Raw genomic sequence first — 19,600 nt, forward strand, 5'->3', positions numbered from 1 at the left:
GTTTAAATATGTTTTACAAGACACAAAATAATCAAGAGAGCAGACAACATTTTAGGCACCTGATACTTTCGACAGTTTCTAGCTAATTGCCATTAAATATAGTCAAAACGAACACAAAATAGCTTACTTGGCATCACTAAATAAGAAGAAAGTTTGAATTTATTGCGAGTTTTTCGCGGCTTTTCTTTTATTTATTTAATTTAATGGGTGTCAAAGAACTTTGGGGAGTTCTTACGCCCCACTGCGAACGTAAGCCCATAAATGAACTGCGTGGAAAGAAGGTGGCCATTGATCTGGCCGGCTGGGTGTGCGAATCCCTCAATGTTGTGGACTACTTTGTGCATCCCAGGCATCATTTAAAGTGGGTCTTGAAATAGTAATACTAAATTATAAACAAAAAATAGTGCTTAATGTATTCTTCCATAGAAACCTCTTCTTCCGCACTTGCTATTTGATTTGGGAACAGGTTACCCCAGTCTTCGTTCTGGAGGGAGTGGCTCCGAAACTCAAGAGCCAGGTGATCGCCAAAAGGAACGAGCTCCAATTCCGAGGAGTAAAACCCAAGAACTCCCCCGAGTGCAGCCAAAACCAGCCTCCCAAGGGCGACAAAGGTCGCTCCCGGTTCAACCATGTACTCAAACAGTGCGAAACGCTCCTGCTCTCCATGGGAATCCAGTGCGTCCAGGGTCCTGGCGAGGCAGAGGCCTACTGTGCCTTCCTCAACAAGCATGGGGTGAGTATAACTCTAGATTCCAGTTGTTTCCTTTAAAATAATCCCTTAAAACCCATATTCCCAAGTTGGTTGACGGCGTCATCAGCCAGGACTCGGACTGCTTCGCCTATGGGGCGATTCGCGTCTATCGCAACTTCTCGGTTTCCACGCAAGGAGCTCAGGCGGCAGCCGGCGGAGCTGTGGACATCTACGATATGCGGGAGATCACATCCCGAATGGACTTTGGTCAGCACAAGATCATAGTGATGGCCTTGCTCTGCGGCTGCGATTATTGCCCCGATGGCATTGGAGGAATTGGCAAGGATGGCGTGCTGAAGCTGTTCAATAAGTACAAGGAGACGGAGATTCTGGACAAGTAAGATAGTCAAGAAGGGGGCTTTATTTCCAATCTTATAGCTCTCCCTCTTTTTAGATTGAGAAATTGGAGGCGGGAAACCAACAAATATAATGCGCTGGAGATCCGAGTGGACGACAAGTCCATTTGCAGCAACTGCGGACACATTGGCAAGACCCAGAGCCACACCAAAAGTGGCTGCAGTGTATGCCGCACCCACAGAGGCTGCGATGAAAGTCTCTGGAAGTAAGAGAACTCATTAAACTAGGTGTTACTTTTATTTATTGTTCATTTTCCCTCAGAGAACAACGATTATCCATAAAAGCTGAACTGACCCTGCGCCGGAAAGCCTTACTGTGTCCCGATTTTCCCAACGAGGAGATCATTGCCGAGTTTCTCAATGATCCTGCCACAATTCCCAACATAAATCTCAACTGGCGGCAACCAAATCTGGTCAAGTTCATCAAGCAAATAGGACATCTTCTGCAATGGCCGGAAATATACTGCTTCCAGAAGTTCTTTCCCATTCTCACGCGCTGGCAGGTGCAGCAAACCAAGCAGGAGAAGGTGCTTATCCAGCCCCTGGAGATCATCAAGAAGCGTACGGTCAAGGGAGTGGCCAGCTTGGAACTGCGCTGGCACGACCCCAGCGGCAGTTTCAAGGGTCTTATTCCAGATGAACAGGTTGCCGACTTCGAGGCGGAGCATCCCAAAGGCATCGAAGAACTTTACTACACCATCGAGCCATTGGACATGCTGGAGACAGCGTATCCCGACTTGGTGGCTGCCTTCCTTAAGTCCAAGGAGAAGCCCGCCAAGAAAACCACGCGAAAGAAGAAGACTGCTCCCGAAGAGGAGAACAAGGAAAATGATCCGAAATCGAAGCCAAAGCGAGTGGTCAGAAAGAAAAAAGCGCAGCCTGAGCAGAATCAACCTTTGTTGCAACAGTTCCTGGGGCTTAATAAAGATGGCTCTGCTGCTAAGCCAGGTACTCCTGTCAAGACTGCTGCTCCACAACGCCAGCAGTGCTCCACGCCCATCACAAAATTCCTGCCCTCGGATCTTGAAAGCGACTGTGATGCTGGAGAGTTCGATATGTCGGACATAGTGAAGGGCATCATTTCGAATCCGAATGCCAAACCAGCTCTCACCAAGCACGATGGTCACCAGCTGCATTACGAACCCCTGGCTGAGGATTTGAGCTTGCGGCTAGCGCAGATGAGTTTGGGAGATGATGAGAAGTCGCCAGAGATGAATCAGAAAAGAGATCTCTCACAGATCGAGCAGTTACCACAGAACAAGCGGTTCTCCCTGGACGACAGCTTTGATCTGCTGGTCAAGGGGGACCTAAAGAAGCTAACCAGGACTCCTGTAGAGCGGTTCAAGATGCAGCACCGTCTCAGCGAGAAGATTCCCACGCCAGTCAAGCCCTTGGCTAGCATAAGCTACTTTTTTGATCAAAGTTCCGGCAATGCTGACGCCTTCGAAGAGCTAATGAACTCGAGTTTGGTGCCCCAAGATCAAGGGGAAAATGAGGAGGAGGAGGAGCAGGAGGCAGACGACTTGGTGGTGATTAGTGATTAAACGTTATTTTATACTTAAGAACTCCTCTATTTATGCTTCATTTAAAGGGCAAGCTTACAGCTAGCACATTTTGGAGGGTAATCACAACTTATGACTATAGATAAAGCTTAGCGTACGCGTGTGCCTTGGACATGGCCTGCTCCAATTGCTCCTCGAACAGATTGGTCACCCGCCGACCCTTCATGTTGCACACGGCCTGCGCATTTTGACCCTTGGGCGCGGCTATCTGGCCGCCAAAGGTCTCGGCGAAGGATTGCAGCCAAGCGGAAGCGTTGAATTTGTCTGTGATGCAGCTGGCTGGCACGCAACAGCGAGCCTTGACCACGCCATCACACATGCTGATCACCAGGATAGGCCGATCCTGACAGAGTTTGGTGGCGCGTTGCAGGGGAATCTCCTCCACGAGAGCGGAGCTGGTGATGTAGTGCAGGATGAAGGGGTGAGTATCCAGGGGTTTTTCCTGCAGCAGGTTGCGCATCTCCACATCCACAAATTCCCTAAAGAAATAGGATTTTAAGATGAGATGAATGCTTTAGGAAATCAAAAGAGTCATATTACTTAAGGGTTGTGCGCGAGGAATCCTTGATTCTCTTCAGCATCTCGGTGATGCGTTCCAAAGTGTCCATCTTGAACGCATATGGCAGCTTGATGTCCGTGTGCAGCATGTTGTGACGAATGGTCTGCAGTTCCGCCTCCGTGGCATTTGTGAGCTTATCAGTCTGGAACTGCTGCTCGAGGAGATCCACGCGATGGCGCAGCAGGGCAGCTGTTTTTAGCACCTAAGAGGAATGGAGGAGAATCTGTAGATACAACTTTTTAAGGGCTTAAACCCAATCTGCATACATTTTCCGCCGCCTGGCCAGCCACAGCGGTGAAGGCGAATCTCGCCCGGTTTGTCTGCTTTAAATTAACGATGCAGAAGCAGGAGAGTTCACTGGTATTGGTGGCATGAGTGCCGCAGCACAGCTCCTTGGAGCTCAGGTGCAGCTCAGGACTCGCCACGTTGACCAACCGCAACCCGTGCTCCGGATAAACCTCGCCAGGCACCATTGTTATATCATTCTGCTGCAGAACCTCGGCAGCACTCAGCAACTCAACCTCAACAGGCGTGGCAGAGCAGATGACGCGGCTAACAAGATGACTGGTTACATACTGCACAAATAGGTAACAGATGGAGTACTAACTTGATGAGGTCTTCAATGAGCTGCACATCACCCTTTTGGATGCGCTTGCCCAGAAGTCCCAGCTCCAATTTGCAGTGATCGCTGGTCACAGAGCTGGAAACCTGGTAGGTAACCTTCTTGAAAAGCGAACGGATGGCGGCGTTTAGCAGGTGGGTGGCTGAAAACAGATGGTTATTAATCAAATATGCTATTTTCAACACCGTAAACCCACCTGTGTGATGGCAAGTGTTGAGTTGTCTCTGCTGGGCGTCCACCTGCAGCTCCACCTCGTCGCCAATGGCCAGCTCAAAGGCATCTGTGGGACTGGTTAGCTTACAGACATGCACCACGCAGTCGTTGAGATGTTTGACATCGATCACGTCTAGCAAATAAGGCTGCTCTGGCTGGTGGGGATTGCTGACAAGGATCTTTCCCCCATCCGACTGCTGACCACCAGATTCGTAGTAGAAATTGCTGGCCGCCGTCACAAGGGAAATCAAGTCAGTGGCGGGCTCCTGTATGCGACTGCCTTGAGTTCGCGACACTTCCGCATCGTTCAGAAGCATTCCCAGGACGCGCGTCCTCACTGGAGGTATCTGGTATGAATCACTCTCCTTGTCGAAGGAGTAAGCGTACTTGTGATTGTTGTCGGTGGGCGCCAGACGCTTCGTTAGCTCCGCCTGGGCCTCGGCAATTCGCTGCTCATTGACCAAGTCGGCGAGTGATCCTCCCTCGCTCTCTCTCTGGCTGCCCTTGGCTTTGATTTTGGCCAGACTGACCTCCGCCCTGTAGCGCTCCAAATCACAGTTCATGTTCTCCAGTTCAGCCAGCTTCAGGAAGCTCTCTTCGGTGAGGCCATAGGTATCCGTCAGTTTGTATAGGAAGTCGCCTGGTATGGTGTTGTTTGGAAACTTGCTGCGCTGCACCTGGAACTCTCGGTAGGCGGGCACGAATCCGGGGCACTCCATTAGATCAATGTCATCCAGATTGGGAAACTCGGTGAGCACCTCGGCAAACGCTTTGGAGGAACTCTCTCTCAAGTTCTTGTACACCTCCTGCTCGTGGTTAATCAAGTCGATGACCGCCTGCTGCCTGGCAGACATCTCCGGATAGGCCTCACCCAGCGTCTCCACCACAATTGGAACTAGTTGGGTCAGTAGCTTCTCATGGGCGAAGACGTGCTCCGAAATGTTGAGAGCTTTTCTCAGCACGCGACGGAGTTTCTGACTGAAAAAAGTCTTCGATTAGCTGGGAAATCAGAGGAGTTAAGGTGCACACCTACTTCTGATCTGGAAGCATTCCATCAGCCAGACAGGCGGTGACCATACGGGCATGATCGGCTAATATTCTGTAGCTGGTGTCCAATAGTGCTGCACTTTCGCCGTTGGAAAAGCTACCACTGTAAACCGGCGCCTTTGCCACCTGCTGGATGCCATCGAAGATCGGGGTAAACAGATCCGTATCGTAGTTGGAGCTCTTGTTCTGCAGCACAGCCGTCAGACGCTCGAAACCCATGCCGGTGTCCACATGATGGGCGGGCAAGGGAGAGATGCTGCCATCCGCATGACTAGGAAGGAAAAAAAGGAAAGGTGTATTCTCCAAAGATATGGCATTTTTCTTAAAGCTCGCTCACCGATTGTACTGAATGAAGACCAGATTCCACAGCTCTGTGAGATCGGAGCGACCGGCATTCACTAACTTGGCGCGCTGCTCCACACTGCCCAGATCAGGCCGATGATCTATGTGGATTTCGGTGCAGGGACCGCAAGGCCCGGTGGCACCCATTTCCCAGAAGTTGTCGGCGCAGCCAAAGGGCAGGATGCGCGAGGCGGGAAAGCTGCCATAAGGGAATACATCAAATAACTAAGCGAAAGCTCAAGAGTTATGTAACAGGCCATACCCCAGGCTCCTCCAGATCTCAAAGCACTCGAGATCGGCTGGTATGCCCAGCAGCTTGTCGCCAGCAAAGTAGGTGACATACAGGCGACCTGGATCTATGTTGTAGGGACCACGGAGCAGCTCCAGGGCCATGGAACAGGCCTCCCGCTGAAAGATAGGACAAGGATCTTGATGAAATGGTTACGCGCGTAAGCTAAGCACCCACCTTGAAGTAATCCCCGAAGGACCAGTTGCCCAGCATCTCGAAGAAGGTGTGGTGATAGCCATCCGTGCCCACCACGGACAGATCATTGTGTTTGCCACCCACACGGACGCACTTCTGCGAGTTGGCCACCCGCTTGTGGGGTGCTGCGGCCGTGCCCAGGAACACCGACTTGAACTGGAACGGAAGGCATGGGGTAAACAAGCAAACAATGGCATTAAATGGACCTGTTACCTCACCTGATTCATGCCCGCGTTGACGAAGGCCACGGTGGGATCGCAGAAGGGCACCACCGGGCTGGAGCGGACGAACTTGTGGCCATGGCTGCCGGTGAAGTGATCCAGAAAGGTCTTCCGAATCTCGCGGGCTGTCAGCACGCGCTGCAGCTGCTTGGCCGAGTTGTACATGCCGCAGTTTAATTAAAAACCGGCAATTAAACACACACGCTCGCGATGAAATCTCAGCCGCGAACAGCTGACCGCCAGCTGGCCATTCGCCCCGCAGCGCGTGCGCTCCCAATCAGGGAGGGGGCCTTTGGCCATTCGCCCGGCAGCGCCATCAGCAGCTGCAGCTGTTCTATTTTTTACAGGCGCAACACGTACATTTGGGCCAGCATAAAAAAGTACAAAATTACCACTTAGAACAACGAAGAGGGTTGACAAAAACCCTGGGAAAAGTAACTAAATTAACTAGTCAAGTAGATGTCACAGCCCTTGTACTGATTCAACTCAGGTAAGTCGGTCTGCCAACCGTTGAACTTTGACACGTACAGTTCTTGCGCTTTCACTTTCTCTTGGCTCGCAGTATAACCAAAAGGGGAAGAAAACAACGCAGTTCCGGCAACTGGCCCACTTTGAACCTGGGCAACAAGTCCAGCGATGGCCACCAAGCGACGACCCCTGCGGCCGAATTTGGGCGGCAACACGGGCGGCTCCTCCTCCTCCGGCTCCAATTTGAACTTCAGACCCGGAGGACCCGACATCACCAGGTCGGAGGCGCGTGGCACCCGGCCCACGGCGGCGCCCACTAGCATCCGCGAGATCCTGGTCATGGGCGTCATCCACCTGTGCAAGAAGACCATATTCTTCAACACCGACCTGAAGGTGGCCCTCTACCTGGGCAGTCTGTTTGTGATCTCGGTGATCGGCGACTTTGTGCCCTTCCCGAAGACCTACTTCGCTCGGTCGGACAACCTGTTCAATCAGTACTTTGTGAAGGTCGGCTGGGGCTGGACCCTGCTCTTCGTGGTGCCCTTCCTGGTGCTCTCGGCCTACACGATCACCTGTGGCGACCACAAACGCATGCTGAGGCACCATTTCCCGCGCATCGTCATTGCCACCTTCTTCTGGTTCTTCTGGACGAAGCTGTTTAACGTTGTGGAGAACTCCTATGGACGCTGCACCACAAAGGGTGGGTCTAGTAACATCTCTCCAAAGGAATCGGTTATATAAAGCTCTCTAACTGCAGGCTTCCAAAGCAAATCCAGCTGCCTGAAGGCGGGACATCTGTGGAAGGGCTTCGACATATCCGGGCACGCCTTCATCCTGATCCACTCCAGCCTGGTGCTGATCGAAGAGGCGCGCCCCATCATCCGCTGGGAGACCATCAAGGAGCACATCCGCAACGAGCGCCACAACCGCAGCTCCGCGGAGAATTCTGGCACAAATCCTTTGAGGACCCTGAACGAGGAGCAAATGCGCAGCCTGCAGTTCTTGTACAAACGCTTGACGCCCATCATACGCACCCTGTTCATCGGCATGGCGGCTCTGCAGCTGCTTTGGGACATTATGCTGGTGGGCACCATGTTGTACTACCACCGCATGATCGAGAAGGTGATCAGCGGCATTATTGCCATACTCACCTGGTACTTCACCTACCGCTTCTGGTATCCCACGCCTGGCTTGCTGCCCGAGGCTCCGGGAAATGGAAGCTTCAGCTATCAACGCGAGATACCAACCTTCCCCTTCAAGCGACCCTCGCATTTATCAACAGGAGCCGCCGCCACTGGCTCGGGAGCCAGCAGCTCGAGGACGAGCCTCAATGGCAAGGCGGCAACGACGGGCGTGCCCAGGGACCAGCAGGTGCCCACTTTCATGGGCATGCCGCTGTTCACCAGTCCCAAGGCGGCCAGCGCCGCTGCCAATTTGCTGTTGAACGAGCAGCAAAGGCGGGAGCGGGAACGCGAGCAACAAACGCTGGAGAGCTGAGCTCCCGCGGGGATGCGCTTGGCAACAGCAGCCGCCATCAAGCATAGCAGGAATTGATAATTAGGTGACGGATTGGAATTTATACCAAATTTTGTATATTCAGCGACGATGAAGATGGATCAAAGATATTACTAAGCAGCCGAGGCTGGCACTGGATCGCGTTCTGCTCCTCATCCTCCTCCTCCGCCGACTCTTACCATGACACCCCACCAGCATCCTTCATCAGCAGTGCGTAGCTTTAAGCGTTCTTATGTTCGTGTGTTTATATGTGCCCAACTTTAACAGTAAAAGGATTTGTTAACAAAGTCTCGAGTCGCGATCCCCCGCTCACTTGTGCGCGAAGGCGGCGAACATGGCCATACCCAGGAAGCCGGCTCCCGCTCCTAGCTTGTAGTTGCCCGGCGTTTTCATCCACATCTCGCGCAGGATGGCAAAGTTGCTGGGCTGCAGGCGGTGGAAGGACTCGCGCTGCCGGAAGCGCAGGAAGTAGGCCTCCACTTGTGGCAGTTTCCCGAAGGCCCAGAAGTGATTCTCGAATCCCAGCTGGTACAGGCGGTGCAGCAGCAGGCCCAGCGAGATATCAGCCACGCTGAGCTCGTCTCCGGTCAGCCATTCGGTGCGCGGCGCTTGGGCGGACAGCTCCTGCTCTACGTAGAGCAGAAAGTGACGCACTGCGTCTAGAACTTTCTGGAAGTCCTCGCGGGAAGAGGCCAGTTCATGCCGGCGCACTTGGATGTCCAGCTTGTGCTGCAGCGCTGCCTTGTTGGTGGACTGATCGTCCACCGAGTGGCGCAGCAGGTCCAGAACCTTTTCGTTGTTTTCTGCGGGGAGTAAGCATTGCAACTTCAGGTTGAGTATCTATAGGAGTGACTTACTCAGGCAGGACTGGCGCACGGGTCCTATGAAGGGCGCCTTGGGCACCAGCTTCAGATCGTCGTGGATAAAGGAACCCAGGCTGAGGGTTCCCACTGGCAGGCGGGCAATGGCTTGCTCGAAGACCAGCATCTGGTCGAACTCCTTGGAGTTGTGTGCGGGCTTCAGCGAACGATGGGCTGCTGGAGGGGATCATTTTATCAAGTAATCCTAAAAGTGGTTCGCGGATGAGTTACCTCCTCGGTACTTGCTCTCCACATAGTTGATGATGTGCGTTGAGCTGGGGATGACGAAGGCTCCGTCCTGGAGCACTGGCACATCGCCCTTGGGATTGAGGTTTAGGAACCAATTCGAGTACTGCTCGCCGTTGCACAGGTCCACCACATAGGGAAAGAAGTCGATTTTCTTCTCGTAGAAGACCATGAGAACCTGGAAAGTAAGTTTAGAGAGGTCGTTAGTACTGAGGTTTACTATTAAAGACCTTCTATAAATATTATTCTGCTTATTTATATAATAATCGTTAAATTACAAATAATCAATAACACATTTTTATAAAGATATGTTCCAAGAAATATAAATAATAATGAAGTGCTAAATGTTTAAAGGAAAATTTTATCGTTTTTTATATTAACCAAGGGTTTGTCAGTGTATTCATAAAAAATTTTAATGTATGTATCACTAATTGGAATTTTAATATATTTTTTAATTAAACGTAATCTAATACTTATAGATTTAATAAAGTTTTTATCCAGTATTCCACTTTATTAAAACGTTTCTTAATATATAATGTGAAATATAACTTTTAAGTGATTCAGTTCAACGTAATTCGTAAATCTTTATATTTATACATGCATTATAAAGCCAGTACTTTCAATGGGACTTTTTGTAATCTAAAATATATTAATATATATTGAAAACAGAATTTTATTGTGGGAAGTGAAGCTAGTATCCAATTATTGGCTTCATTTAATTATAGACTTGGCAGCACAGCCCAAAAATATATGTATTTCGGTTTAGTTATTATACTACGGTCTGCTACTGTAGACTCGTTTCGAAGTTTGTTTATTTTTAAGCTTCTATTACTTTGTTTTTTTCCAATTTTTTTCCTCAATCCGCCTCATTAGCACCTGCAGTAGCTAGGTAAACAGTGTATAATCCAATCCTATGCTGTCATAGTATCCATAATATCCCAAAGCCAGTCCAATTTCCAGAGAACCCCACTACATTTCCGACCTGCCACCCGCCAAGTCATGCTCCATTGCACCCGGAGAGCAGAGTCAGAGAGATTTAATGAAGATCGTGGGTGGAGAACCTTCACGGCGGGGGCATCCCATCATTACTTCGAAAAAAAAAACAAATCACCGATGACGATTCCAACTGCCAATGATTAGTTTTGTAATTTAGCGACATTGGCGTATGGATCCGATGGGGCAAATGATATTTTCAAAGATCACATGATTGGAGAGCGGTTACTAACTTTTTGCGCATGGAAGTTGTACGGATGGAAGAAGAGCACTGGCTTGTTGTCCGGCAGATCGGGGGCCTTGAAGTCCTGCACAGTGGGCGGCAGAGCCTCGATCTCCTTGGCTTGGTCACTCATGATTGTTGCTTTTTAATAATATATTGTGGTTAATTTATTTGTAATATCTTTGTTCAGCTATCGTTAGTCTGCCGTTGGGTTTCCACTAGCATAAGGGCTTTTCTCATATCACATGCCTCGCCGACGGTTGCGAAAACTAACTAACAAAGCCGTAAGCGCGTGCCGGATTGGAGCGGAAAACCGGAGACTTGCGAACTGCTTCCGCCGACCACTGCGTCTATAGTGAAGTGGGATCTTCCGAAAAGTGAGCTAAACCTAATAATTCGCACTTTCGGCTGTTCGCTCTACAGAGTCTATAGTCGCATACATGTTTTGGAGCCCAAAAACACTCCATTATGTCAAGCGGTTCCCTCTCTGCGGTTTGTTTGTCATACTTATTTATCTTTGTTTATATTATTACGAAACAGAGCGTTTATCTTCTTATAAGGAGATTTTCTTTTCAAAATGTCTTATCTGCCAATGACTGGGGTTTGAATGGGTGGTTATAAATAAAGCAACACAATATACTTACTTTAGATCACTTTTATTTAAAGCATTTTAAAAAATTACTGAATGGATTATTAGTTCATATTTTAATAAGTTAGGAACCGCAGAGCTAACTTTATAAGAGATTCGAATTTAGCGCCATGGTTTATAAAGCTTTCTCCACCGCTGTGAATGGCAAAACGCCTGGAAGAAGAAGATTTGGTAAACAACTTTGGAGATTTGCGCTTAAAGTATATTGCTTAAAATAGGGAAAATCAATTATTAGGCAACGAATCTCTGGATCCTTATTGAGAATCCCTCCCCCAAAATGTTCAACCTAAGCAAACAACTGGTGGTCAGGGCGCCCAAGATCCGTTTGACCGCTTGCGCTGTGAGTGGAAGTGGTCAAAGTTCAAGTCTCGATAAAAACAGCCCAAAACTTGTTGGCCCTAATCTCAATCGATGCCACAAACGCTTGTCCAGCACTAGTCAACCTTCGCACGCCAGTCCAATGAAGCGTTTAGCAGGCAAGGTAGCCGTGGTCACCGCCTCCACAGATGGGTAAGTATAAAAACAGCATCCTACATTAGATTTCCCCCTTCAAAATCTGATTAATCCCCTCCAGCATTGGCTTTGCCATTGCCAAAAGGCTGGCCGAAGACGGCGCTGCCGTGGTCATCAGCAGTCGGAAGCAAAAGAACGTGGACTCTGCTCTGGCGGAGCTGCGTAGGCTAAACCTCAATGTCCATGGCCTCAAGTGCCATGTCAGCGAGCCGCAGGATCGCAAACAGCTCTTCGAGGAGACCATCAGCAAGTTTGGCAAACTTAACATCCTAGTCAGCAATGCCGCCACCAATCCTGCCGTCGGCGGAGTCCTGGAGTGCGACGAAAAGGTCTGGGACAAGATCTTCGATGTGAACGTAAAGAGCTCTTACTTGCTGGCCAAGGAGGCACTGCCTCTGCTGCGCCAACAGAAGGGCTCTAGCATCGTTTTCGTCTCCTCCATCGCGGGCTACGATGCCTTTGAGGTTAGTCCCCTTATCTACGGTTCAATTGTTCAGTTGCTTATCTGCTTTACCTTAATCTCCACAGCTACTTGGCGCCTACTCCGTCAGCAAGACGGCGCTGATTGGCTTGACCAAGGCGGCGGCCAAGGACCTGGCGCCCGACGGCATCCGCGTTAACTGCCTGGCGCCCGGCGTCATCAAGACGAAGTTCTCCAAGGCTCTGTACGAGGACGAATCGGCAAATGATGCGGCTTTGAGCAAGATACCCATGGGTCGCCTGGGCACCAGCGAGGAGATGGCTGGCGTGGTCTCCTTTTTGGTGTCCGAGGATGCGGCCTACATTACGGGCGAGTCCATTGTGGCCAGCGGCGGCATGTCAGCCCGTTTGTAAGCGTTGTACATAAATATATATTTCCTTACGGGCTATGGATAACAGCGGTGTTCACAGTAGTTACAAAATAGAATGGATAATGAGGGAGAAGGACTACGAGGAGCGCAGCTTGGCCAGCTGATCGGCAATGTCCTTCTCGGTGCGCTTGCCGCTCGTCTCGAAGTCTGAGGTGCCCGTGGCCGGGATGCTGGACATCTTGCCGGAGATCTCGATGCCGATCTCATCGAGCACCTTGTTGACCACGGCATTGGACTCCTCCTCGTCGCCGGACTCGTTCAGCATGTCGTCCAGGGTGTCGTTGATCATCTCGTCAGTCATCTCCATCTTCATGTTGGCCGCCTGGAACTGGCGTACCGTCTCCCCGATGGCCTCAGGTCGCATCACCTTGTTCATCTCGCCCATCGTCTTGGCCGTTGTGCCCATGGCCTCGCTAAGGGCGATGTTGGCGCCCATGTTCTTGTTCTGGTAGCCAATGGATTGGATCTTTCCGGCCGCTGCGTAGGTGCGCGACTTTTGCTTCCTGATTTCCACCAGCTGCTTGGCCAGGATCCGGCAGGCATCGTTGTTTCCCGCGGCGGCATTTTTCCGGATCTCCTGCTCCAGCTTGCGCTCCTCCTCCTCCATTTTCCGCCGCTCCCGCTCGATGTCCCTGGTGGCCTTGCGCAGCGAGCGGTCGTTCTCCCGCTGCTGCTCCTTCACGGTGGGCTTCTTTCCGAACAGATTGTTGAACATTTTGGGATTTTGTGCGACTTTAGACTCGGTTTCTCGACTTCTGGTGATGTTGTGATGGGTTTTCCTGATGATGAATCACCAGGAGACTGGATCGGAGCTATCTGAGTAAATATCAAAACAGGAAACAGCTGATCGCGGGCGTTTCGCTGTGAGTGTCTGATTTGGGCATGGGCGCAGGTGGCAACTCTGAAAGGGGCGCCAAATAGTAGGTGCTGTGGAAAAAAGTAAATTTATTTGTATAGTGTCTAGGAGAATGTATTTTTATTCATTAATATATTTTAAGTTAAAATAAACTTTCATAGAATACAGAAATACAGTTAGAAATATGTAAAATATGTATCACTTTCTAGGAAGACTGCTTCTAGGACAACTGATAACTATTGGCGGCATATTAAGGTAAATTACCAACATGCACATGTTCATGTTAAATGAGACATAAATATGACTGTAATTAAAAGTTAATTTGTTTTAATCTAAATACAGATAAATTTGTTTTAGATTATTTAACCCCACTAAAAAAATAAAGCTCCTGAAGTACCAAGCTCTTTCCTATCCCTTTTCATCTGCGCCCATTTCTGGCGTTGCCACCTTTTGCTTCCATCGAATTCACCGGCTTTGTTTTTAACTCTACTGAATTAAGAAATGTCTGTGGAAATCCTCAAACAAGGCGCCGAGGGACGCCTGTACCTGGGCGATTTCAAAGGAGAGCCCTGCCTGATCAAGGAGCGCTTCGTCAAGAAGTACCGTCATCCGGAACTGGACACCCAGATCACGCGGCAGCGCATGAAAGCCGAGGCAAAGGCGTCTGGCCGGTGTCTCGCCGCTGGAATCCTGGCCCCAAAGATCCTCCACTCGGACCTCAACAGCCACAAGCTGTACATGGAATACTTTGACAAGGCCAAGACGGCCAAGCAGTTCATCCAGGAGACTGCGGCCAACCAGGCTGAGGATCTGGCCAAGAACTCCCTCTTGGAGTTCTGCACGAGGATCGGCGCAATCATCGGGAAAATGCACTCCAACCACATAATACACGGCGATCTGACCACTTCCAACATCCTCGTCAACCCGAAGGTCGGCGATTACGATGTTATACTGATAGATTTCGGTTTGAGCCACTACAACCAGGCCACCGAGGACAAGGGCGTGGATCTGTACGTCCTGGAGCGGGCGCTTCTGAGCACCCACAGCGAGCAGCCGTACCTGTTCGAGCACATCCTCACCGAGTATCGCAGGGAGTGCGGAAAGGACGAGCAGGCCGTGCTGACCAAGTTCGAGGAGGTGAGAGCCCGAGGACGCAAGCGCACCATGATCGGTTAACAAATAATAAACTTTAATCGAAGTTAAACTGCTGAACTTATTCTATCCTCTTCAGAGGCTCTCTGGGAGGGTCATCTCGCAGCTCGTCTATCTTGATCTTCTTGATGTACTTCCGCTGCTTGGTTTTGTGCTTGAGCTGTTCGTGCTTGAGGGGTTCCATTCCTTCAACGGGCGGCAGTTTGAACTTATCGTACGGACGCTCCTTTATCATCGCGATGGCGTCTTCCAGCTTGAGCCCAGTCAATCCCAGCTCCTCGTAGTACAGGCGGTATTTATCACAGAATTTTGAGTGTCCCTTCTTGAAGGCGGCAGTCTTGGTCGAGGGATGCTAAAGGAGATCATAGTTAATGTTTTGGCTAGAGGAAATTCGGTACCAAACTCACCCTGGCATCTATTGCTCTGGCGCAGCCCCTGTGAAAGTTGTGCAGATGGCGAAGGAAGGATTCGTTGGGCTTAATGCCCTCCTCCAGACTCAACTGAATGATCTCGTTGATGTAGGCAAACGATTTGTTGGCGCATCCCTGCCGCAGCATGGCGCCCAGGATGGGCATGTTCATCTTTATGCCCGCCACCTTCATCTGTTGCAGCAGCTCCCTGGCCTCCTCTTGGGTGCGACATCCCAAGGCAAGAACCCCATAGGTGACAATGTCTGGACGCAATCCTGCGGTGCGAATCATGTTCAGCACCTCGCGAGCACTCTCGTAATCAAATCGCATGGAGCGCTTTTTGATCAGTATGTTGAAGAAGTCGATGTCCGCCTTGAGTCCTATTTTGCGCACAAAAGTCAGCAGCTGCTTCTCCGCAGCGTTCGTGGGCGGTATCACCTCCAGCATTGCGGTGAAGGTTTCGATATTCGGTGTGATATTGTGCTGCTTCATGTGCTCCAGGAAACCGGTGAGGCCGCCGAGGAGCAAGAACCGCTCATGTGGCCGGGTAACCTCCTCCAGGGCCACCAAACTGCCCAGGTGGGGTCGAGGCAGCAGGAGATTGGGCAGTTCCAGTTCGCTTGCTGTTGTAGACACCTCGATTTGGGCGGGCAACGAACTGTCACTAGGAGATGTACTAGGCAAGTCATCCTTCTGTCCCTCATCCAACTGAAGAATGGGTTTTTTGATAGCTGCTGCCGGAGCAATCTGATCGAGGACCTCCCGCATGGAGTCCAAATCACCAAATCCGCAATCCCTCGCACACCTCAGCATCGCATTGAAGCTATAGTAGTCCGGATTGATCCCGCTCTGCAACATCTTGTGCCAGGTGAGCAGAGCATGCCGGAAACCGTGCTCCGAGTTGCTGGCACATGCCTGCAGCAGAAAGTTGTATGTATCGGCATTCAGTTCGAGCTGGCGCTCCCTCATTTCGTCGGCCAGCATGTAGGCGGTGTCCACATCCCCGCATCTTCCATAGGCCTTGATCATGGCATTGTAGTTCTTCACATTCGGTTCGTAGCCCTTCTCCAGCATGTTCTCGCGCAGAATTTGGGCCTTGGCCAGGCCATCGGCCACGGAAGGAGCATTCGCACAGGCGTTGAAGAGCGAGGTGTAGGTGCCGCCGGTCACCTGGAGGCCTCGCTGACGCATCTTGGTGTACAGGGCGAAGGCCTTGCGGGTGTAGCCCGCCTTGGCGCAACCGCTGATCAGCAGGTTGTATATGTACTTGTCCGGCTTGGAGCGATCCTCGCGCAGCATTCTTTGCTCCAGCACGGCAATGGCATCGTTCAGGCGATTCGCCTTCAGGTGATCCTTGATTTGGCGGGCATACTCAACGGCCTGCAGTTTCTTGGAACGCCGCGTGGGATTACTGATGAACTCCTCTTCCTCGACGTCACCAGGGTCTTCGGTTTCACTAACCTTGGCATCGCCAAAGGTGTCCGGATCCCCAAAGTCCTGAAGCTTTTTGGCGTTCTTCTCCTTGATCTTCTTCTGTGGTCTGAATTTCTGGCGCTCCTGGGGTGCTTCTGTGAGCGGTTCCTCAAGGAATTCTTCGCGAAAGGGATTCTGGTTACGGTTGGCCTCTCGTTTCGACTGCAAACCGGCTTCCTGATCCGTAATCCTCACGTGCAGCAGGCGATTTTGTGCCCACGACCAGGATGCTGAAGGCCCCCCAGACCGACTGATGTTATAACCATTTAAGCCCCTTCTGGTGGCATTTAATTGTAGGCCACGCATGTGGGAGACCATTGAACGGCCAAGTAACCGCAGAGCCATGCTTTCTCTTGCAATTTTCTGTGATTTTTATGTAATTAAATAACTATTTCAAACGTGCTTGCCGCGGTTGCGTTGTAAATAAAGAAACAGCTGGTGGGGCGGCGCTGCCACCTTCCGCAAAGAAGCCATTCACAAAGAACGCCCACAAGTCGTCTGCCATTCACATTCCTCGCATGCGGGCCCTGCAATCTGACCTGATTTTGGACTAAATTAGTGAAAATTAAATAAATTAAACATGAGCATAACAGTGGACCCGCGCCGCAAGGAGAAGATCAACCGCTACAAGGCGCCCAAGAACCAGGGCCAAAGTGGCGGCGCCAACGAGGACATGATGCCGGACTACATGAACATTCTGGGCATGATTTTCTCCATGTGTGGACTGATGATGAAGGTAGTGTACCCAGTGATAGAACCCCAATGACTTGGCAGTTATCCGTGTTTACTCCCACCCCTCAGCTCAAGTGGTGTGCCTGGTTCGCGCTCTACTGCTCCTGCATCAGTTTCGCCAGCTCCCGGGCCAGTGACGATGCCAAACAGGTGCTCTCCTCCTTCATGCTGAGCGTCAGCGCAGTGGTCATGTCCTATCTTCAGAATCCCGCAGCCATGACGCCGCCCTGGGCCTCCTAGCACTGGACGTAGTTAGTTTAACGCCAAACCTGGTCTAGTGTAGATGAAGGTGTAAACTTTATTGCGTTCCGAAATGGATTAAAGAGGGACTAAGTATGAGAACATGCGGCTGGGCTTTAAAACCAATAACTTATGTAGGCGGTGATGCGGAGGTAGTACAATTTAGCTACTGCGATGACTCCTCGCACTGCGACTGTGGCTAGGTGGTGAGCAGGTAGTAGGCGAACAGCATGAAAGCCACAATGTAGACGGTGCCGAAGATCAGGACGTATTAAATTTCCCCGAAGCGCTTGTGTCCCGTTTGCTTGGCGTGCTCCTGGGCCTGCAACTGGCCCACCAGCCTCACATCGCACTGCATGCAGCGCAGCGTGAACTTGTCCACGTTGGTGTACTGGCGCGAGGACTGCGCCTCGTTGGCCAGCTGCTCGGCCTGCTGGTAGACGCCCACTTCCTCCACGGGAAAGATAGTGGCCGGCGCGGCGCTCTGTGCAGTCTCCATGTACAGCGGATCGTAGTGGATGCCATCGAATAGCAGGAAGACACGCAGTCCGAAGTTCTTGTCCTCGCCAAATCGATTGATAATGGCATTCTGGATATCCACCACATCGATCTCGATGCCATAGTAGTTGGACAGTATGGACACCTCGATGGCGCCGCCCCAAGAGTCTGCTTTCTGTATCCAGGCACAGTACTCCGCATTCGACTTGCCCAGCACGGCGTCGTTGTAGCTCTGCGGATCGGCGGCCACCTCCTGGGCGATGATGTGGCGCATCATTTCGCTGCCCTCGTTGTCCACCTTGCCGTTGAGCACAAATCGGATGCTGGTGAAGAGGCACGAGTTGTCCGCCGGCACGACCTTCTTCAGCAGGATGCCGTTGAAGTCGCCGTTGGGCCCGCTTTCCGTGGGCGCCACCGGCAGCTGGAGTTCCGCCCCCTGGCCGGCAGCGCCTCCGGTTTCCTGCAATAGTTGCGCCTCCTCCTCGGCCTGCAGACGACGCGCCAGCGCCTCGTCATCCTCCATGGTGTGGGCGGCTCCAGGCACAATGGGAGTGTTGGTGGCAGTGTTGGTGGCAGCTGGGGCGGCAGGAGCAGCCTTCTCCTCCACAATCAGGGTCTCGCCGCTGTTGATCCCGATTGTCTTAAGGTCGCGCTGTTCCTGCTGCTGCGACAGGTCCAGCGGCTTGGGCGGATAGCCGACGAGCACGTGCAGCTGGGGCGCTTGGATGGCAGTGGCCTGGACTATTTTCGTTTTCAGCTCCCCCAGCGTCGTATGCTCGTTCAGGTCGTTGACAATGAATTGACCTTTTTTGGACTTGAGCTTCACACTGAACGAACCCGTCATCGTGCACGCTTGATCTCCGCCTGGGGTGTTTGGTGGGGCTTTGCCTGATTTCGAATTCTATAATGACCACGATTCGCTGAGTTATATATTGTCTAATTTGGGTTTCTTTTTTCCTATATGTATAATTTTTTCTTTTTTTATTGTTAAAGTAGAGATGGAAGTTGTGTCGATTGTTGAAGATGCTTCGTGTATATCGATTTGCTTCCACCTCTGAGCGTAGGTGTGGCGTTGCCAGATGGCGTTCGGGTTGGCAATGCCGTCGCAGATTGGCGCCAAAGTGTACGTTTTGAAAAGGTTATATTTAAATGTTGCAAGTTCAAACTAAAAAATATAAAAAATTTACGTTCGGAACTTAGACGAATCTTTTTGTGTTGATAAGTTTTCGGCGCTTTTAAGAGCCAATTTTAGAAGGCAATTTAAAATAATTTGACAGACTTTTCAAGAGATGTTTTCATGTTTTAGTTTAGAAAAATTTTAAAAATCAAATATTATTTGTGTATACAAATAAAAGACGAATTTTTGTATGCAGAACGCATAATGTTATATTTCCACTTACATATTTTTACCTACGCTATTCGACATGTATTTTACCCAATCCTCAGCAATTTCAAAAGTTGGCAGGTCGGCTTCTTAATAAGAGCGGCTCAAATTCAAATTTTAAAATCTTATCAAACTTCTTAGCCAGGCAAATAAAGCTCTTCCAGCTTCCAAACTTAAAAAGGTAACTACTTTCGGTTACGCCTGCCTATTATGCAGGTGTGAACAAGAAACTAATGGCTGATTCCGACGCGAAGGCCAATGTCAAGACGCTAATTAGTATTTCGCAGAGAATACGCTCGCAGCTAATGGCCTAGTCAAATAGAACCAGAACCAAGGAGACGCCGATTAGCAAAAAGAAGCCAAGCCAAGTCAAGTCAAGC

General features: G+C 50.6%; 10 protein-coding genes across 12 annotated transcripts; 5 read left to right on the forward strand and 5 right to left on the reverse strand.

Annotated features, from left to right (window-relative positions):
• Nucleotides 1–141: 141 nt before the first annotated feature.
• On the forward strand, nt 142–2,661 carry LOC108035438 (flap endonuclease GEN). The gene is made up of 5 exons (XM_017111072.3): nt 142–361; nt 427–733; nt 799–1,088; nt 1,146–1,313; nt 1,370–2,661. Exons 1-5 carry the CDS (start codon nt 204–206, stop codon nt 2,649–2,651), a joined length of 2,205 nt encoding a protein of 734 aa, XP_016966561.1. The 5' UTR covers nt 142–203; the 3' UTR covers nt 2,652–2,661.
• Nucleotides 2,655–6,408, reverse strand: LOC108035437 (alanine--tRNA ligase, mitochondrial). The gene is made up of 10 exons (XM_017111071.3): nt 6,155–6,408; nt 5,919–6,092; nt 5,715–5,860; nt 5,448–5,651; nt 5,097–5,381; nt 4,047–5,041; nt 3,836–3,992; nt 3,495–3,780; nt 3,210–3,430; nt 2,655–3,148 (listed from the first exon to the last, which is right to left on the reverse strand). Exons 1-10 carry the CDS (start codon nt 6,320–6,322, stop codon nt 2,746–2,748), a joined length of 3,039 nt encoding a protein of 1,012 aa, XP_016966560.1. The 5' UTR covers nt 6,323–6,408; the 3' UTR covers nt 2,655–2,745.
• Nucleotides 6,409–6,467: 59 nt separating this feature from the next.
• On the forward strand, nt 6,468–8,427 carry LOC108035297 (acyl-coenzyme A diphosphatase FITM2). Its single transcript, XM_017110865.3, has 3 exons — nt 6,468–6,647; nt 6,720–7,325; nt 7,383–8,427. The coding sequence occupies exons 2-3, from the start codon at nt 6,794–6,796 to the stop codon at nt 8,120–8,122; spliced, it is 1,272 nt and encodes a 423-aa protein (XP_016966354.1). The 5' UTR covers nt 6,468–6,647; nt 6,720–6,793; the 3' UTR covers nt 8,123–8,427.
• Nucleotides 8,360–10,844, reverse strand: LOC108035298 (ganglioside-induced differentiation-associated protein 1). Of its 3 annotated transcripts, XM_017110868.3 has the most exons (5): nt 10,473–10,843; nt 9,232–9,424; nt 8,998–9,177; nt 8,485–8,943; nt 8,360–8,398 (listed from the first exon to the last, which is right to left on the reverse strand). In XM_017110868.3, the coding sequence occupies exons 1-5, from the start codon at nt 10,593–10,595 to the stop codon at nt 8,385–8,387; spliced, it is 969 nt and encodes a 322-aa protein (XP_016966357.1). In that variant the 5' UTR covers nt 10,596–10,843; the 3' UTR covers nt 8,360–8,384. The 3 variants fall into 3 exon arrangements, with proteins under 3 accessions (XP_016966357.1, XP_016966356.1, XP_016966355.1); XM_017110867.3 differs by having other exon boundaries at nt 8,360–8,943; nt 8,998–9,174; nt 10,473–10,844; XM_017110866.3 differs by having other exon boundaries at nt 8,360–8,943; nt 10,473–10,844.
• A 423-nt stretch (nt 10,845–11,267) lies between these two features.
• LOC108035299 (dehydrogenase/reductase SDR family member 4) lies at nt 11,268–12,500 on the forward strand. Its single transcript, XM_017110869.3, has 3 exons — nt 11,268–11,621; nt 11,686–12,088; nt 12,153–12,500. The coding sequence occupies exons 1-3, from the start codon at nt 11,389–11,391 to the stop codon at nt 12,456–12,458; spliced, it is 942 nt and encodes a 313-aa protein (XP_016966358.1). The 5' UTR covers nt 11,268–11,388; the 3' UTR covers nt 12,459–12,500.
• On the reverse strand, nt 12,452–13,335 carry LOC108035301 (charged multivesicular body protein 2b-B). Its single transcript, XM_017110870.3, has one exon. It carries the CDS (start codon nt 13,188–13,190, stop codon nt 12,552–12,554), a length of 639 nt encoding a protein of 212 aa, XP_016966359.1. The 5' UTR covers nt 13,191–13,335; the 3' UTR covers nt 12,452–12,551.
• Nucleotides 13,336–13,747: 412 nt separating this feature from the next.
• LOC108035333 (EKC/KEOPS complex subunit Tp53rkb) lies at nt 13,748–14,535 on the forward strand. Its single transcript, XM_017110911.3, has one exon. The coding sequence runs from the start codon at nt 13,833–13,835 to the stop codon at nt 14,505–14,507; it is 675 nt and encodes a 224-aa protein (XP_016966400.1). The 5' UTR covers nt 13,748–13,832; the 3' UTR covers nt 14,508–14,535.
• LOC108035331 (pentatricopeptide repeat-containing protein 1, mitochondrial) lies at nt 14,500–16,821 on the reverse strand. The gene is made up of 2 exons (XM_017110909.3): nt 14,891–16,821; nt 14,500–14,835 (listed from the first exon to the last, which is right to left on the reverse strand). Exons 1-2 carry the CDS (start codon nt 16,709–16,711, stop codon nt 14,545–14,547), a joined length of 2,112 nt encoding a protein of 703 aa, XP_016966398.1. The 5' UTR covers nt 16,712–16,821; the 3' UTR covers nt 14,500–14,544.
• Nucleotides 16,822–16,869: 48 nt separating this feature from the next.
• On the forward strand, nt 16,870–17,440 carry LOC108035334 (protein Asterix). Its single transcript, XM_017110912.3, has 2 exons — nt 16,870–17,102; nt 17,168–17,440. The coding sequence occupies exons 1-2, from the start codon at nt 16,947–16,949 to the stop codon at nt 17,336–17,338; spliced, it is 327 nt and encodes a 108-aa protein (XP_016966401.1). The 5' UTR covers nt 16,870–16,946; the 3' UTR covers nt 17,339–17,440.
• On the reverse strand, nt 17,372–19,063 carry LOC108035332 (ubiquitin thioesterase OTU1). Its single transcript, XM_017110910.3, has one exon. The coding sequence runs from the start codon at nt 18,678–18,680 to the stop codon at nt 17,610–17,612; it is 1,071 nt and encodes a 356-aa protein (XP_016966399.1). The 5' UTR covers nt 18,681–19,063; the 3' UTR covers nt 17,372–17,609.
• Nucleotides 19,064–19,600: the final 537 nt, after the last annotated feature.

This window comes from Drosophila biarmipes, chromosome 3L (assembly GCF_025231255.1).
Source record: "Drosophila biarmipes strain raj3 chromosome 3L, RU_DBia_V1.1, whole genome shotgun sequence".
Taxonomy (NCBI): Eukaryota; Metazoa; Arthropoda; class Insecta; order Diptera; family Drosophilidae; genus Drosophila; species Drosophila biarmipes.